Source organism: Gadus morhua, chromosome 5, assembly GCF_902167405.1.
Source record: "Gadus morhua chromosome 5, gadMor3.0, whole genome shotgun sequence".
Taxonomy (NCBI): Eukaryota; Metazoa; Chordata; class Actinopteri; order Gadiformes; family Gadidae; genus Gadus; species Gadus morhua.
The window spans coordinates 17,209,377-17,222,092 of record NC_044052.1 but is presented as its reverse complement, the minus strand read 5'-3'; the positions used below and the strand labels follow the sequence as shown (position 1 = coordinate 17,222,092).

The 12,716-nt window shown below is 42.3% G+C and overlaps 4 protein-coding genes across 10 annotated transcripts in view; 2 read left to right on the top strand and 2 right to left on the bottom strand.

Moving 5' to 3' along the window:
• The window catches only part of fancm (FA complementation group M), a 29,472-nt gene extending 28,657 nt beyond the window's left edge, over window positions 1-815 (bottom strand). For both annotated transcript variants that reach the window (XM_030357008.1, XM_030357009.1), the window contains exon 1: window positions 4-815. In XM_030357008.1, coding sequence (XP_030212868.1) covers window positions 4-724 — 721 coding nt within the window. In that variant the 5' untranslated portion in view covers window positions 725-815. The remainder of the gene's footprint in view (window positions 1-3) is intronic.
• Window positions 816-822: 7 nt separating this feature from the next.
• On the top strand, window positions 823-3,501 carry iqcc (IQ motif containing C). The gene is made up of 5 exons (XM_030357027.1): window positions 823-1,087; window positions 1,379-1,522; window positions 1,607-1,931; window positions 2,474-2,595; window positions 3,349-3,501. The coding sequence occupies exons 1-5, from the start codon at window positions 1,040-1,042 to the stop codon at window positions 3,382-3,384; spliced, it is 675 nt and encodes a 224-aa protein (XP_030212887.1). The 5' UTR covers window positions 823-1,039; the 3' UTR covers window positions 3,385-3,501.
• A 341-nt stretch (window positions 3,502-3,842) lies between these two features.
• Window positions 3,843-10,785, top strand: dcdc2b (doublecortin domain containing 2B). Of its 6 annotated transcripts, none has more exons than XM_030357012.1 (17): window positions 3,843-4,074; window positions 4,404-4,690; window positions 5,019-5,070; window positions 6,589-6,659; window positions 6,853-6,984; window positions 7,300-7,431; window positions 7,590-7,617; window positions 7,734-7,799; window positions 7,962-8,109; window positions 8,249-8,361; window positions 8,592-8,663; window positions 8,941-9,039; window positions 9,266-9,388; window positions 9,652-9,765; window positions 9,861-9,923; window positions 10,114-10,254; window positions 10,356-10,785. In XM_030357012.1, the coding sequence occupies exons 2-17, from the start codon at window positions 4,404-4,406 to the stop codon at window positions 10,446-10,448; spliced, it is 1,734 nt and encodes a 577-aa protein (XP_030212872.1). In that variant the 5' UTR covers window positions 3,843-4,074; the 3' UTR covers window positions 10,449-10,785. The 6 variants fall into 6 exon arrangements, with proteins under 6 accessions (XP_030212872.1, XP_030212874.1, XP_030212873.1 ...); XM_030357014.1 differs by having other exon boundaries at window positions 8,926-9,039; window positions 9,317-9,388; window positions 9,667-9,765; XM_030357013.1 differs by having other exon boundaries at window positions 8,926-9,039; window positions 9,317-9,388.
• On the bottom strand, window positions 10,624-12,637 carry tmem234 (transmembrane protein 234). Its single transcript, XM_030357031.1, has 5 exons — window positions 12,393-12,637; window positions 12,027-12,178; window positions 11,867-11,933; window positions 11,638-11,730; window positions 10,624-11,385 (listed from the first exon to the last, which is right to left on the bottom strand). Exons 1-5 carry the CDS (start codon window positions 12,403-12,405, stop codon window positions 11,267-11,269), a joined length of 444 nt encoding a protein of 147 aa, XP_030212891.1. The 5' UTR covers window positions 12,406-12,637; the 3' UTR covers window positions 10,624-11,266.
• Between the last annotated feature and the right edge of the window lie 79 nt (window positions 12,638-12,716).

Below are 12,716 nucleotides of genomic sequence, written 5' to 3'. Positions count from 1 at the left end.
TACCTGTCAGCTCAGCCATGTGTTTCTGTGGGATTCCCATCACTTTATAACAGGCCTCAATTTGTTGAGCTACAAGGGGCTTGGTTGGGGCCATGAACACAATCTTCCCTGACGGGTACCAGCGATAGAAATTGTACATGACAACAGCGGCTATAAACGTCTTTCCCAAACCGGTGGGAAGACATACCAGGGTGTTTTGGAACAAGGCAGCCTCCGATATTTTCAGCTGGTATTCTCTGATGGGGAGGTTAGTAGGATAGATCCAAACTGTAGCCGATGAGCTATCAAAACCAGGAAAATCTTGATTGTAACGTCCACTTGAACAAAGTGGAGAGGGTTCAATCTCTTCAGTTGCATGTTTTTTATCATCTTGGGCAGCAGTGGCATCCGTTTGCAAAGTCTGCTCAGCTTCGTACACAGCAACTAACAATAGCTCATCGTCGTCAAGTTCCTGAACGTCCTCCATCCTTGCTGCTGTGTGTACTGGCCCCGAAACCTGACCGATCTCACCCCAAAGCGAACGGCGAGGAGGTGAAGCTTGTCCATTCACCCGTTGTTGCTGTTGTGTCTTTGCTGTTTCCACAGTGTGTGTGTCTGTTTTGTTCCTTTGAAGAGGCCGTTTAACAGTTTTTCTGGCATTGTGTTTGGTTGGAATATGATTTTTCTGAGGAACAGATCCACCCCAAGCCTGGAACAAAGTTTTTTGATTGTTCCCACCACTCATTTTGGCTTGATACTACAGAATAAAACTTCATGAGATATCATGTGTGAGGAGACCGCGGTAAATGACAATACAAATCATAGCTGAAGATGTACTTCCGTCTACGTCACTGCAGCCGTTCTTCCGGAAACACTTTATGTCGGTTGACGACATGGATAATCAAGAGTCTTTGTTATAATTGTTAGGGTTAATATAGTTAATTGACTTTTTATTTCACACAAGTTTAGTGTATGTATTTTAGACAGCCTACTGTTTATTTGCTGTCCACCTTAACACCGGAAGAGATCCATTCTACTCCCGTAATGCTAACGTGTTACCATGGTAATGGAGAGGAAAGAGGCAGAGAAGATATTTACCCTTTTTCAGGTAATTCCTTTTAAAAAATAGATTGTAATAACAGTTAACTATTACCAGGTTGTCCATATGACCTTGGTACTGTATGATATTTCGTTTTTTGTGCTCCCGCTTCGTATGGGGTTCATACATGAACAGTTAACTACACAACTATGTCAATTTAGCAATATTACGCAAAGTCCAGCATAAAAAGCATTAGTTTCGCTCATTTAATAACCGACGTTTAACTGTTTGGTCAATTGTGTGCTTAAAAAGCGACCTCGAAACGACTTTATTCTTTTGCTTTCCCACTGTCTTCCACAGGCACGCGCGCGCGGCTACCTGTTGAGGAGAGAGGTCAGGAAGGCACGCGAAGATTTTGAAGACATTGTGACAGAAATCGACGGGAGGCTAAACCATTTACAGTGGAGAGATGCAATCCTTTCAAGCCCCCGCTTCACATACACTGTATGTTTTAGATCAGATCTCTGCATTATTCCGACACATTTCAACCTGCTGAATATTTCAAACGTTCCCGTTTTGACTCCACAGGATGGTCTCTTGCCAAGAAAAACTTCTAGCAAGTCAGCGCCTACACCTAAACTACACTGTCAGGAGGAGAAGCATCCCCCTGAACGACTATTGGACAAAACTGAGGGAGAACCACGTCAACAACTATTTACAGAGAAAATCGAGGCGGAGAGAGATGGTTTGCACTTCCAGAAACAGCCTGCTTCGCCCAGGGAGTGTTCTCCAGCTCTCCCTGCTGACGTCGGCCACTCACACAGCGACGGTCAGGGTAGCATAGGAGACTCCACCACCTCAACAATGTGGAGAAGTGAAGAGCTGGACACAGGCTTCGCTCCAACTCAAAGAGGTGAGATGCTAACGACCCTTGGTGGGTCTATCCTTGACTGTGAATGGTACCCTGAACTGTCGATCATTGTTCAATGATGTAGGGGAGAAATATACAATGCAATACAAACAACTTTATTAATCCCACTAGGGGCAATTTGTTCGAGCAGCCTGTTGTACACACGGTAACATACAAACCACAAATACACACCATTAGTTTAGTAGTTGCCATGGTGTTATTACCCTTCCAGCAGAACACAACTTGAATTTGAACACCTCTCTAGCTACCTGTAGATCACCATCTCCTAAATTACCAATTGGTCAAAATGTAAGAAGTAGATGGGCATAGTGGTACTAATTAGATTTAGGTGTAGATGACTAAATTACATAGTATAACCGAGTATTGTAAGGCTGAAAATGCTACAATCATTTCACGTCAAGATGAAGACATCCCGTAGGCTGGTGTTGGTGTAGGAGGTAAATAGACCCAATAGTCTCTGACCACTTGTCTTAACAGTATTAGCGACACAACGCTCACTGATGTCTGTGTCACGGTTCTTCCAGGTCCCCTGCAGCACCACCCGGCCCAAGATGTTCCGCTAACACAAGAAGCCCTGCGTCTCCATAGAAACACCTTGTCTATGGAGTTGCTGTGGCTCCAACAGGCCATCGGCAGCAGGAAAAAGGTCAAATATACGATAATAATGATTCATGTAGTGTGTGAGCAGTGGCAGCTCGGGAAAAATAAACTGTAGATTGATGTAATTTATACATTCATACATTTGTCATCTCAAATTGACATCCTTATATTCGATGTAACGTAACAAGGCGATATTTTTTTCTAAAAATCCATGATGTTTTGATGTTGTCAAGAGGCCTGCAGTCACAAATCGTATTGAGTCATACGCAACAGCCATTCATTCCTATTATTGTTGTGACATTGTATTGTACTGTCACTCTCCCTAAACCAGTTCCAAGCCATGTATCAAAGCATGGCATGGAGTCATGGACTGAGGTAGCCTGTAAAGTAAAACCCTGTCCAACACGTGCAAGCAAGCGTACCATCATGGTCCCCCTCTATCAAGCATTTCATCATGGTTCCTATCCTCTATGGGGTAGTATTTCTTCAGGAGAATTTCAGGGTCCAAATGTCAGGATATGTTGTTCAGACATACGGCCCATCAGGAGAATATCAACTGAAAGCAGCTTATCAAGCGTCCAGACGTCTTCTCACAACACTGACACCCATGTTAATAACATGTTCGCGCTGATATCAGTTGTTGACGTGTCAGCGTATCAACTCACTGGCTGAACTCTAACTATCCTTTTGAATACGTAGGATATCAAGTGGCAGTGAAGCACTTGGGTTTGTTTTAATGATTTGCTTGCCCTCTCTCCCCACCACTCACCTACCAACCACCTCTTCTTCCTCTCTGCAGTACTTGTCACTGAAACAGTGGCTGTCTGCTACCTGACACAAGATGGAACCAAGTCACCGGAACTACACATCATCCTTTCCGAATTATGTGTGTGTGTATGTGTGTATGTGTGTGTTGATTGAACAATAAAGACGCTGTTTTATAAATGCTGAATCTGAAATAGTTTTTGCACAAATGCTTGTGTTTCATAAGGAATTGAACATAACCTCTGTATCTCATGTTGCTATGCAACAAAATCATATTATCAGTGTAGCATATAACACGTTGAGTTAGTAATACTAATAATTCAAAGTCTTGTATGTGCATTGTAAACCCATATAGTTTAGTTTATTTATGAATTAAACCCATAATTCTAAGGTGAGTTTTATACATGCACATATAGAACACCACAGTCATCCAGACTTACTTTTTTAACTTAAAAAAAAAAGCCCAAGGATGTGTGATAGGTTTGTTATCTTTTTTCCTCTCTCCCACACACACACTCTCAATCTCTCATTCTCTTGTTCTCTCTCTCCCTCTGGCTTTTGTTGTGGTTGCGGCCGCTGATGGTTTGGCCCACAAAGCCAGTCTTTGCTGGCCCTGCTGCCATGGCAACCAGGAAATACTCAACAGTCGTCAGTGGAGTGGTGTGTGCCCGTGTCTATGTATATGTGTGTGTGTGTATTCGTGGGAGAAAGAGAGACTCCGAGAGATAGGAGCCTGGCGTGTCCAGACAGACTACAATAGGTAAAGAAAACGGAACCAGTTTGACCTTTATAGGTTTAAATTTGGATTTTATGGTTGATCTTTTGCCAGGTTGTGCGGTGTATGGCGGCTTGAAGCTGGTGTGCCTCTACAGTTGTTGTGTATAGGATATAGTGGTAACATGCTTTTGAATGTGTGTGTGTGTGTAATGGTGGATAAATGTGTATCCTGTGTGTGTCTACAGTGTGTGCATGTGTCTCTGTGTGTGTGTCTGTGGAGACTCGTTGGAGATGACCAGGGAACTACACAAGTGCCTTTCCAGACTGTGGGCTGCCCATGTTTACAGAAGTCTCTTTCCCCCCCCCCCCAAGATGGCAGAAGCTAACAGCGGAGGGACATCCCTCCTCCCCCCAGTGAAGAGTGTGGTGGTCCACAGGAACGGAGACCCCTTCTACTGCGGGCGAAGGTTTGTGGTCAACCAGCGACAGGTGGCCACCATGGAAGCCTTCTTAAACGAGGTGACCCAGAACATAGGGGCTCCCCTGGCCATCCGGAACCTGTACACCCCCCGGCAGGGTCACCGGGTGGGCCACTTCCAGGACCTCCACACCGGAGGGCACTATGTCGCTGCTGGCTTTGAGCGCTTCAAGAAATTAGAGTGAGTAGCAGGAGAAAATATTGTACATATGTTGGAAACTATTTTATGGTTTCTTGTTGTATACATTTTTACGTAAGAATTGTATATGTTTAGGTTTTCCGTCCAACATACACTATCTTCTCTATTAAATTATTGCTCAATAAAGCTGGGGGTTTTAAGCAAGTGTATTGTTGTCAGATTCCTTACAGAGTCTGACGCTTTTTGTGCTGTCTTTTAACAATTTTAACACAGATGGAGTCTTTGTTGGGATTTCACTGCATAAAAACCAGCATACTCGTTATTGCTCCTAAAATAATGAATAATATAATTGTTTTGCTTGCTTATACAGTTACCTGAATACAGGATTGAAAAAAACTTTCGTTGCCCGTGAAGGAACTCAGGTAAGGTGTGATTTCCAATGAAGGCTTTCAAGTGTTTATTTTAAACTTGAACGGAACAGTCCATAACTGATTCACCTCAGTCCAACCAGGAAGTACATATCTGTAAATTGCTGGAATGTGGCGTGTCACTTTTTTTATTGAATGGCTTTAACAAGCCACATATGACTATAAACTCTTTTGATCTGCTGTAATCAAACTTGTTTTGATGCATATTAATACCATTAGGAATAGAATGTTTGTTATTTTTTGTGTCCATGGTTTAACCGTATGGTGTGTGTGACTGTATGCGTCTCAGCATGCACTTACAATGTTCATATGCATTATAACCTGACTCTTAACGAGATATTAGTAAGCTATTACAAAAAATAAACTTTGTAGCAACTTGAAACCATTCAAGCAATCTAAGCCATCTGTGGTTCCATGACACAGGGCATTGGTTCTGAGTAAGTAAAGTAATAAATGAATCGAATCAATCACTTAAATCTCAGTTGATGATTAAATATTTTTTTAAGTAGTAAAGTAATGAGGTATTACTATGCCAATAGGGCCGCCGTGTGAAACACGAACACGAATCCTGTTTATTATTTCATACAAAACCTTCCTGTATACAAAGAATTCTAAGAAAACAGAAACATTCATTAACCAGGTTCTACAGAAGATCACAGGCTTTGTATTCATACATTTCTGAGAAAGAGAGAGAGAGAGAGAGAGAGAGAGAGAGAGAGAGAGAGAGAGAGAGAGAGAGAGAGAGAGAGAGAGAGAGAGAGAGAGAGAGAGAGAGAGAGAGAGAGAGAGACACAGAGACAGAGACAGAGACAGACAGAGAGACAGAGACAGAGACATGGAGATTTTCATTTGTTAAAAGCCGATTCATTGTGTAGTGTTACTCCATGTCGTTTACGTGGAAAAATTAAAGAGTAGACTACTTATCCTGCAATGTGAAACAATGCACCCGCTCCCCATGCACTAGTATTATATTCTGGGTGTACATGCCTGGGCAGGCCTTAACACCTTTGCATCGACGGCCACCGCTGCCTGTCCTCTCTGCTGTGATGTAATGACATTACCCAGAATGTGTTGCCTCCCTCCGAGGGGAACCCTGACGACTATGATCGTTTCTGTTTGGTGCTGGATGGTTCCACCGCAGAGCTCTGCTTTGCTCAGACCTTCAAGGGCGGTCTAGTGTCGACCTCCTGCCGTCAAGGGATTTCATTTGTATTTAAAGACCAGCCATGCTACGGAGTACGGCTCTCCGATCAGACTCATTGTAGGAGCTCTTTGGAATGAGATCGGTGTGATGTGATGTTGCCATAGATACAGTTCTGGAATCCACCATGAGAGGAATACTCAAAAGCTAATCTTCGCCAAATGAATAGCGAAATCTGAAAATTCTAACGAAAATACATTCAAGATCTTTTTTTTTTTTAAGATTGTTTGACTGTACAGGTTCATTCTGATGTTGTCCTCAATATTATAACATTGTCACTTGTACGATAATGTGCATAACGTCCACTACAGGCAAGAGTAAACCAGAGGCCCAACGTCTCAGCCAAATGGAGAAAGTTCATACCAATACCTTGCATCATACAGTGAGTTCTTAAAACTACAACACTAACACACACACACACACACACACACACACACACACACACACACACACACACACACACACACACACACACACACACACACACACACACACACACACACACAAACCAAGCACACACCTTGCAGTCACACCTGAAGCAAGCAGATGAAGAGGAGGTTGTATGTCTTCTGCAGTGTTTTCCGTAATGGTGACCTGCTGTGCCCACCGTTCCGGTTCATCATCCCCCGCAGCATGCAGCATGACCTGGAGCAGGTCCTCCGCATGGTCACTGAGAAGGCCAGCCTACGGACGGGGGCGGTACGCAGGTCAGCAGTCCACAATCACACACACACACACATTCCACAATTGAGTTAGACCCACAGGGGGATACACAAGGGAATAGAGGCATAGGGCAGCCGTTTGTCGTACCAGACCATTTTATTTTATACCAGCCGTTTGCGTTATTAATATCCACATTTTGTTCTCCATGTTCCCTTTCTTTATTGTTCACTCTTATCGGTGTATGTATTTTTCCGTTCAGTCTTATATTTTACTTTGTGACTTATTTATTACCTACTATAACACTCATGTCATATAAAAAATAAACATCTTTCTAAAACATGCTGCTGTTTGTGGCACAGGTTGTGTTCTATGGATGGAGCCACCGTGACCATGGGGGAAAAGCTGGAGACGGGCCAGTGCTACGTCGCCGTGGGAACCGAGAGGTTCCGGAAGCTTCCGTACGTCGAGTTGTGGCTTTCAAAAGTGCAGAGGTAAAAATAAAACGCCATGGTGTGTTTCAACAAAATCATAGTCTGTGTGAACCAAGGCCTAGGAAGATAAAATGCCAATCTTATTCTTTGAAACATTTCTTTGAGAAAGGCAGCTGTAACTTTCATACATAATTTTTTTTTATCATATTGTTTTGTAGAAATAAACGGATGGAAAAAAGAGCTGAGGTAATGGTTGGTTTTACATTCTTTACTCAACGCAACCCAATGTTACAATCTATGTTAAAACTGTATTTGACTAAACAAATATTAATGATATTACATCTTAATTGCGGTGCCTTCAGATGATGAAGCCAGCAACTGGTCCTGTGGAAAGGTTCAGTGACTTCGCTCTTCTGGATTCACCGCTGGTACAAAACCATCACTCACTATTTATTTATTTCCACTTCTTTTTGTGTTGGCATTTCCAATCAAATCAAACCAAACACATATTCATGAGGCTCATTATATGCTTTAAATGACTAAGACTCCATCTTGTCATGTGTGTTTCTGCACCCTCCTTGACGCGACAGGCCGACGGTCGCAGGGTGAAGTCATCGGGGGACGAGGCCACGGAGGCAGGAAACCCCCCAGCGAATCAGGGCAGGGTGATGGCTGAGGATCCCGTCAGGATCCATAGGGACCGGGGACAACCCAGGGTACCGGTCCGCAACAGACCAGGTAAGGACGCCCGGGAAAACTCAAACTTGTGGGTACACACTTACACACGTGTCTTCACCCTTGCACACTTGCTAGCACAAACAAGTACGCTACACACTGAATATCCGTCGGCCGACTGACTTCTGCCTCCTTGGTCCAGAGCAGACCAACGGCTCGCACTACAAGGCAGGCAGGAGGCGCAGGGAGGAGGTGCGAGGAGCCCAGGAGGTGCCAGAGGATGAGAACACGCACACAGAGCTTCCTGTGGACCAGGTAACACCCCTGAATCAGAATGTGTTTCCCATTCAAATGCAATTAGCTTGGTGTGCTAGTGCAAGGAGAAGTACACGTATAACTTAAATGAGAAGATTAACGTTTCAAAATATAGTAGTATGAGTGTAAACATTTTTGTAATATGAAGGTAAAATAATTATACAATTAAAAATATATAGATATACAAATGTAAATCCCTTAACTCCACATAACTCCATCTTTGTCACCAGAGAGTAGCAGAAGTGGTGGAGGATGAAGAGAAAAGCCATGATGCTGATGTTCAGCCTCAGAACAACGAGAAGGTGAGCAAGTCAGGTCAAGCCAAGCCAAGGCATAATTCCGGGCTTGTGTTGTATTGAACATCCCACAATTATATGGTCTATGTGGTTCTATCCTGGCAATGAATTAAAAAAACATGATCACATTGACAGTTCGATTACAATTGATTTCATCATTGCATCCTGGACAATACCTTGGGTTAGTGTTGGAATACATATGGAATTATAATTCTTAAATGTAATCTTGAATCCATCTGATAACTGCATTATGGCTATGACATCTCAGCTAATAAATGGAAAGATGATGACAACAGATGGCTCACCAGAGCACCTCAGATCAAGCACGCCCCCGCAAAGAGATTCCAGCATACATTTTCAAAATGAAACTCAACTATACCAGGTATTTGCATGGATGCGAACACACACACAGAGCTTCCTGTTGACCAGCTAACACCCCTGAATCAGAATGGGTTTCCCATTCAAATGCAATTAGCTTGGTATGCTAGTGCAAGGAGAAGCACACGTATAACTTAAATAAGAAGATTAACGTTTCAAAATATAGTTGTATGAGTGTAAAAATGTTTGTAATATGAAGGTAAAATAATTATACAATTAAAAATATATAGATATACAAATGGAAATCCCTTGACTCCACGGAACCCCATCTTTGTCACCAGAGAGTAGCAGAAGTGGTGGAGGATGAAGAGAAAAGCCATGATGCTGATGTTCAGCCTCAGAACAACGAGAAGGTGAGCAAGTCAGGTCAAGCCAAGCCAAGGCATAATTCCGGGCTTGTGTTGTAATGAACATCCCACAATTCTATGGTCTATGTGGTTCTATCCTGTCAATGAATTAAAAAAAACTTGATCACATTGACAGTTCGAGTACAATTGTTTTCATCATTGCATCATGGACAGAACCTTGGGCTATTGTTGGAATGCATATAGAATTATAATTCTTAAATGTATTCTTGAATCCATCTGATAACTGCATTATGGCTATTACATCTCAGCTAATAAATGGACAGATGATGACAACAGATGGCTCACCAGAGCACCTCAGATCAAGCACGCCCCCGCAAAGAGCTTCCAGCATACAGTTTCAAAATGAAACTCAACTATACCAGGTATTTGCATTGTTAATACAAGGCTGTGTGTCTTCACTAAAAGGGAGGACAAAAAAAAGATGCATCAATAATTTGGACGCATTGTCTTTGTGTAGAAGCATCCAGAGATGACCAACATGAACAAAGTGCAAGAAGCTGAGCAGCACAATGGCCCCCAGGTAAGTGTGCCAGCTGTTTTGTTGTTGTAAAACTCGCCTATTTGATCATAATTGTCCTAAAAACTGTCATTTTAAGTAAAGTCCACAAGGTTCTTTCATTCTGTTGAGTGAGTGGATGGTCACTTTTACAGTTGCTATTCTGCTTAGCATAAAAGATTGATTAGATCGGACACTTTCCCTCTGCCGTCAGGCTGATCTCGGGCAAGAACAAACGGCTGCCATCCCAAGGGTGTCTTCCTCCACATCCCTGGCCTCAAGAAGTGGACAGGTCGAAGAGAAAAATAGGGCAGTGGAAGGATACAGATCAAGACCACAATCCCCAAACTCAAAGGTTTTACAAAACAAAAGTCACTGTATTGTAACTTCAACTACATTTCCAGTAGCAGTTATTTTTTAGCTTTTGTCATTGGCCTGTTTTTATTGTCCCAACAGGAGTCTTTACCAAAGTTCCAAGCAGACATAATGGAAACATCCGATGCACCAGTGACCAAAAACGGAGGTCCTATCAACCAAATAACTACCTAAAATGTACTGTGTGAATAACGATGACAACTGAGTGCAAAGTATGAGCCGTATACCTACAACGACCTACACTGGTTAACGAATATTCATGGCCGTGTGAAGTATATCTAAAACACAATACTGTGTGAGACCGATGACTTTATGTTACAACTGTGACGCAGCTATTGACTGGGAAATAGAGAGTTGCTGAATATTCATTTATTACATTATACATTCATATATATTAAACAAAATGCATACAGAATGCCCAAATAACCTTTTTATGGAAATAAACAACTGTTCAGCAGGGCCCACCACATAGCAAAAGCAAAAAATATACATAAAAAATATACCTATGTTATGTAAATTGTTCATTTCACCATGCTTGCGTTTGCACACTAACGGTCACAGATCACAGCGGACACAGCCGCAGTAAGACAGCCCCCGTGAAAAGGCAATGACAGTTTGTCTGTTCGCGTTCAACCATCACCTTTTTTGTACGTGGTTTCTATAGTGTCCGTATAGATGCCAGTAAAGACGTTTAGTGCCGTAAAGTACAAGTTAACGAGCAGGAAATTCTATTCAGGGGCTGTAAATCTGCTTTAGCGCTGAAGTGAACCCTATGTGAACCCAGGGCTCAGCCTATTTAACAGGAGGAGTGGGCCAGGGGTTATACCCTAGTCTTTGATTCTTTTTTTGCATTTCACCCTAATACTTCATCCAGCCAAAAAACGATCAATTCCATGATCCTTGTTACCTGACAGGGCACCTCCTCACTGGAGGATAAACAAATGTGAATCATTATAAAGCGTGATGATTGATGATGAAAAGGGAAGAGTTCCTTATTGAAGAGTGGCATCTGCCTGGTTCTGTTCACTGCTGAGGATGGGCGTGTCCCCGATGGAGCTTACGATGCACAGAGTGATGCCTACCATGGTAAGGACCATTCCCCCGACAGCTCCTGAAGAGAGGAGGAGCATATAGTAGTAAAATGAGAGGAGGAGAGCTAAGCGTAAACGTGCAAATTTGGATTCCAATGTGTCACTTTTTGTTTTGTGTTTAAAATATAAAGAACCTAGACTACAATGAAATAGCATAATCTAGTCATATATAGAAAGTACTAATTAAAATGTTTGTTACTACATGTGGTTGCAAAATTTGTTTTTAGTCTTACTCGAACCCAGTAAATAAAGGAAGCTAAAAACGTACGTACGTTTGCCTCCAAACTCTTCGCCAAGAATCTTGCCAGTAAGCACAGTTAAAAGGAAAGTGAGGGAGTTGGTCACAGGAACAGCTAGGGATAAATCTGGAAGCACAAAGGCAACGTTGGAATCGTTTACCTTACAATGACACAGTTGTATCTTGCAAGGCCAATAAAAAGTCATACCAATAATAATCAATAACACAATAACATTGCATCGAGTTGGCCTATCTTAGCCTACCTGTTGTGGCCAGGGTGAAATAGTAAACCAACGACCCCAGCTGGTTCAGAAGGAATGGGACCAAATACTGCGTAAGAAAACATGCAATTAAAAAAGTGTAATTAAATTTACTTTAATCGAACAGGATTTTTTTCAATTTCCCTGGTCGAGGTGTGTTTACCTGGAGATTAAGGAATAGGAACTTGACTTCCGCCAGAACTTGTAAAACCTTGTTGGTTCTTTTCACATGCTCTATTCCTTCCGTGCCCCTTTTCAGGAAGGGGTTGGTGCAGCCCCATAATATCGCCACCAGCAAGAGGCACAGGACCTCCACTAAAACACAGTCGTAATAACACGCGTTAACCAATGCCCATTTCAATTGCTACACACGTGTATAATTATTAATAACCAATCTGTTTTCGTAAACAGCGTCCCGTGATTTTAAGCAAGAGACGAATGGCGCTCCTAAACCTTCGACGTTAAACATTACTTGGGTTTCTATTACTACAAAGAAACATGGAAACATTTAAGAGATATTAACACTCACCGACGGATACCATTGTGATGTAAACACGGATATAGTTGCGTTCAAGTCACACAGTTGAGTTAATCAATTGTGATTTCGCAGAACATACAGAAATCTTCTAGTAGCACGAATTGCTTATACGCTTACCTTAATATTAACAAAACGTGAGTGTAAACTAAAGCAAATGGTCAATTAGCTAATGCATGTTAAGTCATATCAATGACTAGAACGTAAGATGATAATAGCGTCATCTTGACTCGAATGCAGCATTTCGATGTTAATACGTTGTAGAATTCAACAATACCAGCAGGTGGCGCCAGAGCTGCAATACAGTACCCCACCTGT

Excerpts from the sequence above, each read along its gene's own strand:
- tmem234 (XM_030357031.1), bottom strand. Across the intron at positions 11,934-12,026 it reads TCCTATTCCTTAATCTCCAG|TATTTGGTCCCATTCCTTCT; the intron begins GTAAACACACCT and ends TTTCTTACGCAG. Across the intron at positions 11,386-11,637 it reads CGAAGAGTTTGGAGGCAAAC|GAGCTGTCGGGGGAATGGTC; the intron begins GTACGTACGTTT and ends TCCTCTCTTCAG.
- iqcc (XM_030357027.1), top strand. The coding sequence starts at position 1,040 with ATGGTAATGGAGAGGAAAGAGGCAGAGAAGATATTTACCCTTTTTCAG. Across the intron at positions 1,088-1,378 it reads AGATATTTACCCTTTTTCAG|GCACGCGCGCGCGGCTACCT; the intron begins GTAATTCCTTTT and ends TGTCTTCCACAG. Across the intron at positions 2,596-3,348 it reads CCATCGGCAGCAGGAAAAAG|TACTTGTCACTGAAACAGTG; the intron begins GTCAAATATACG and ends TCCTCTCTGCAG.
- dcdc2b (XM_030357010.1), top strand. The coding sequence starts at position 4,404 with ATGGCAGAAGCTAACAGCGGAGGGACATCCCTCCTCCCCCCAGTGAAG. Across the intron at positions 9,766-9,860 it reads ATGAAACTCAACTATACCAG|AAGCATCCAGAGATGACCAA; the intron begins GTATTTGCATTG and ends GTCTTTGTGTAG. Across the intron at positions 9,924-10,113 it reads AGCAGCACAATGGCCCCCAG|GCTGATCTCGGGCAAGAACA; the intron begins GTAAGTGTGCCA and ends CTCTGCCGTCAG.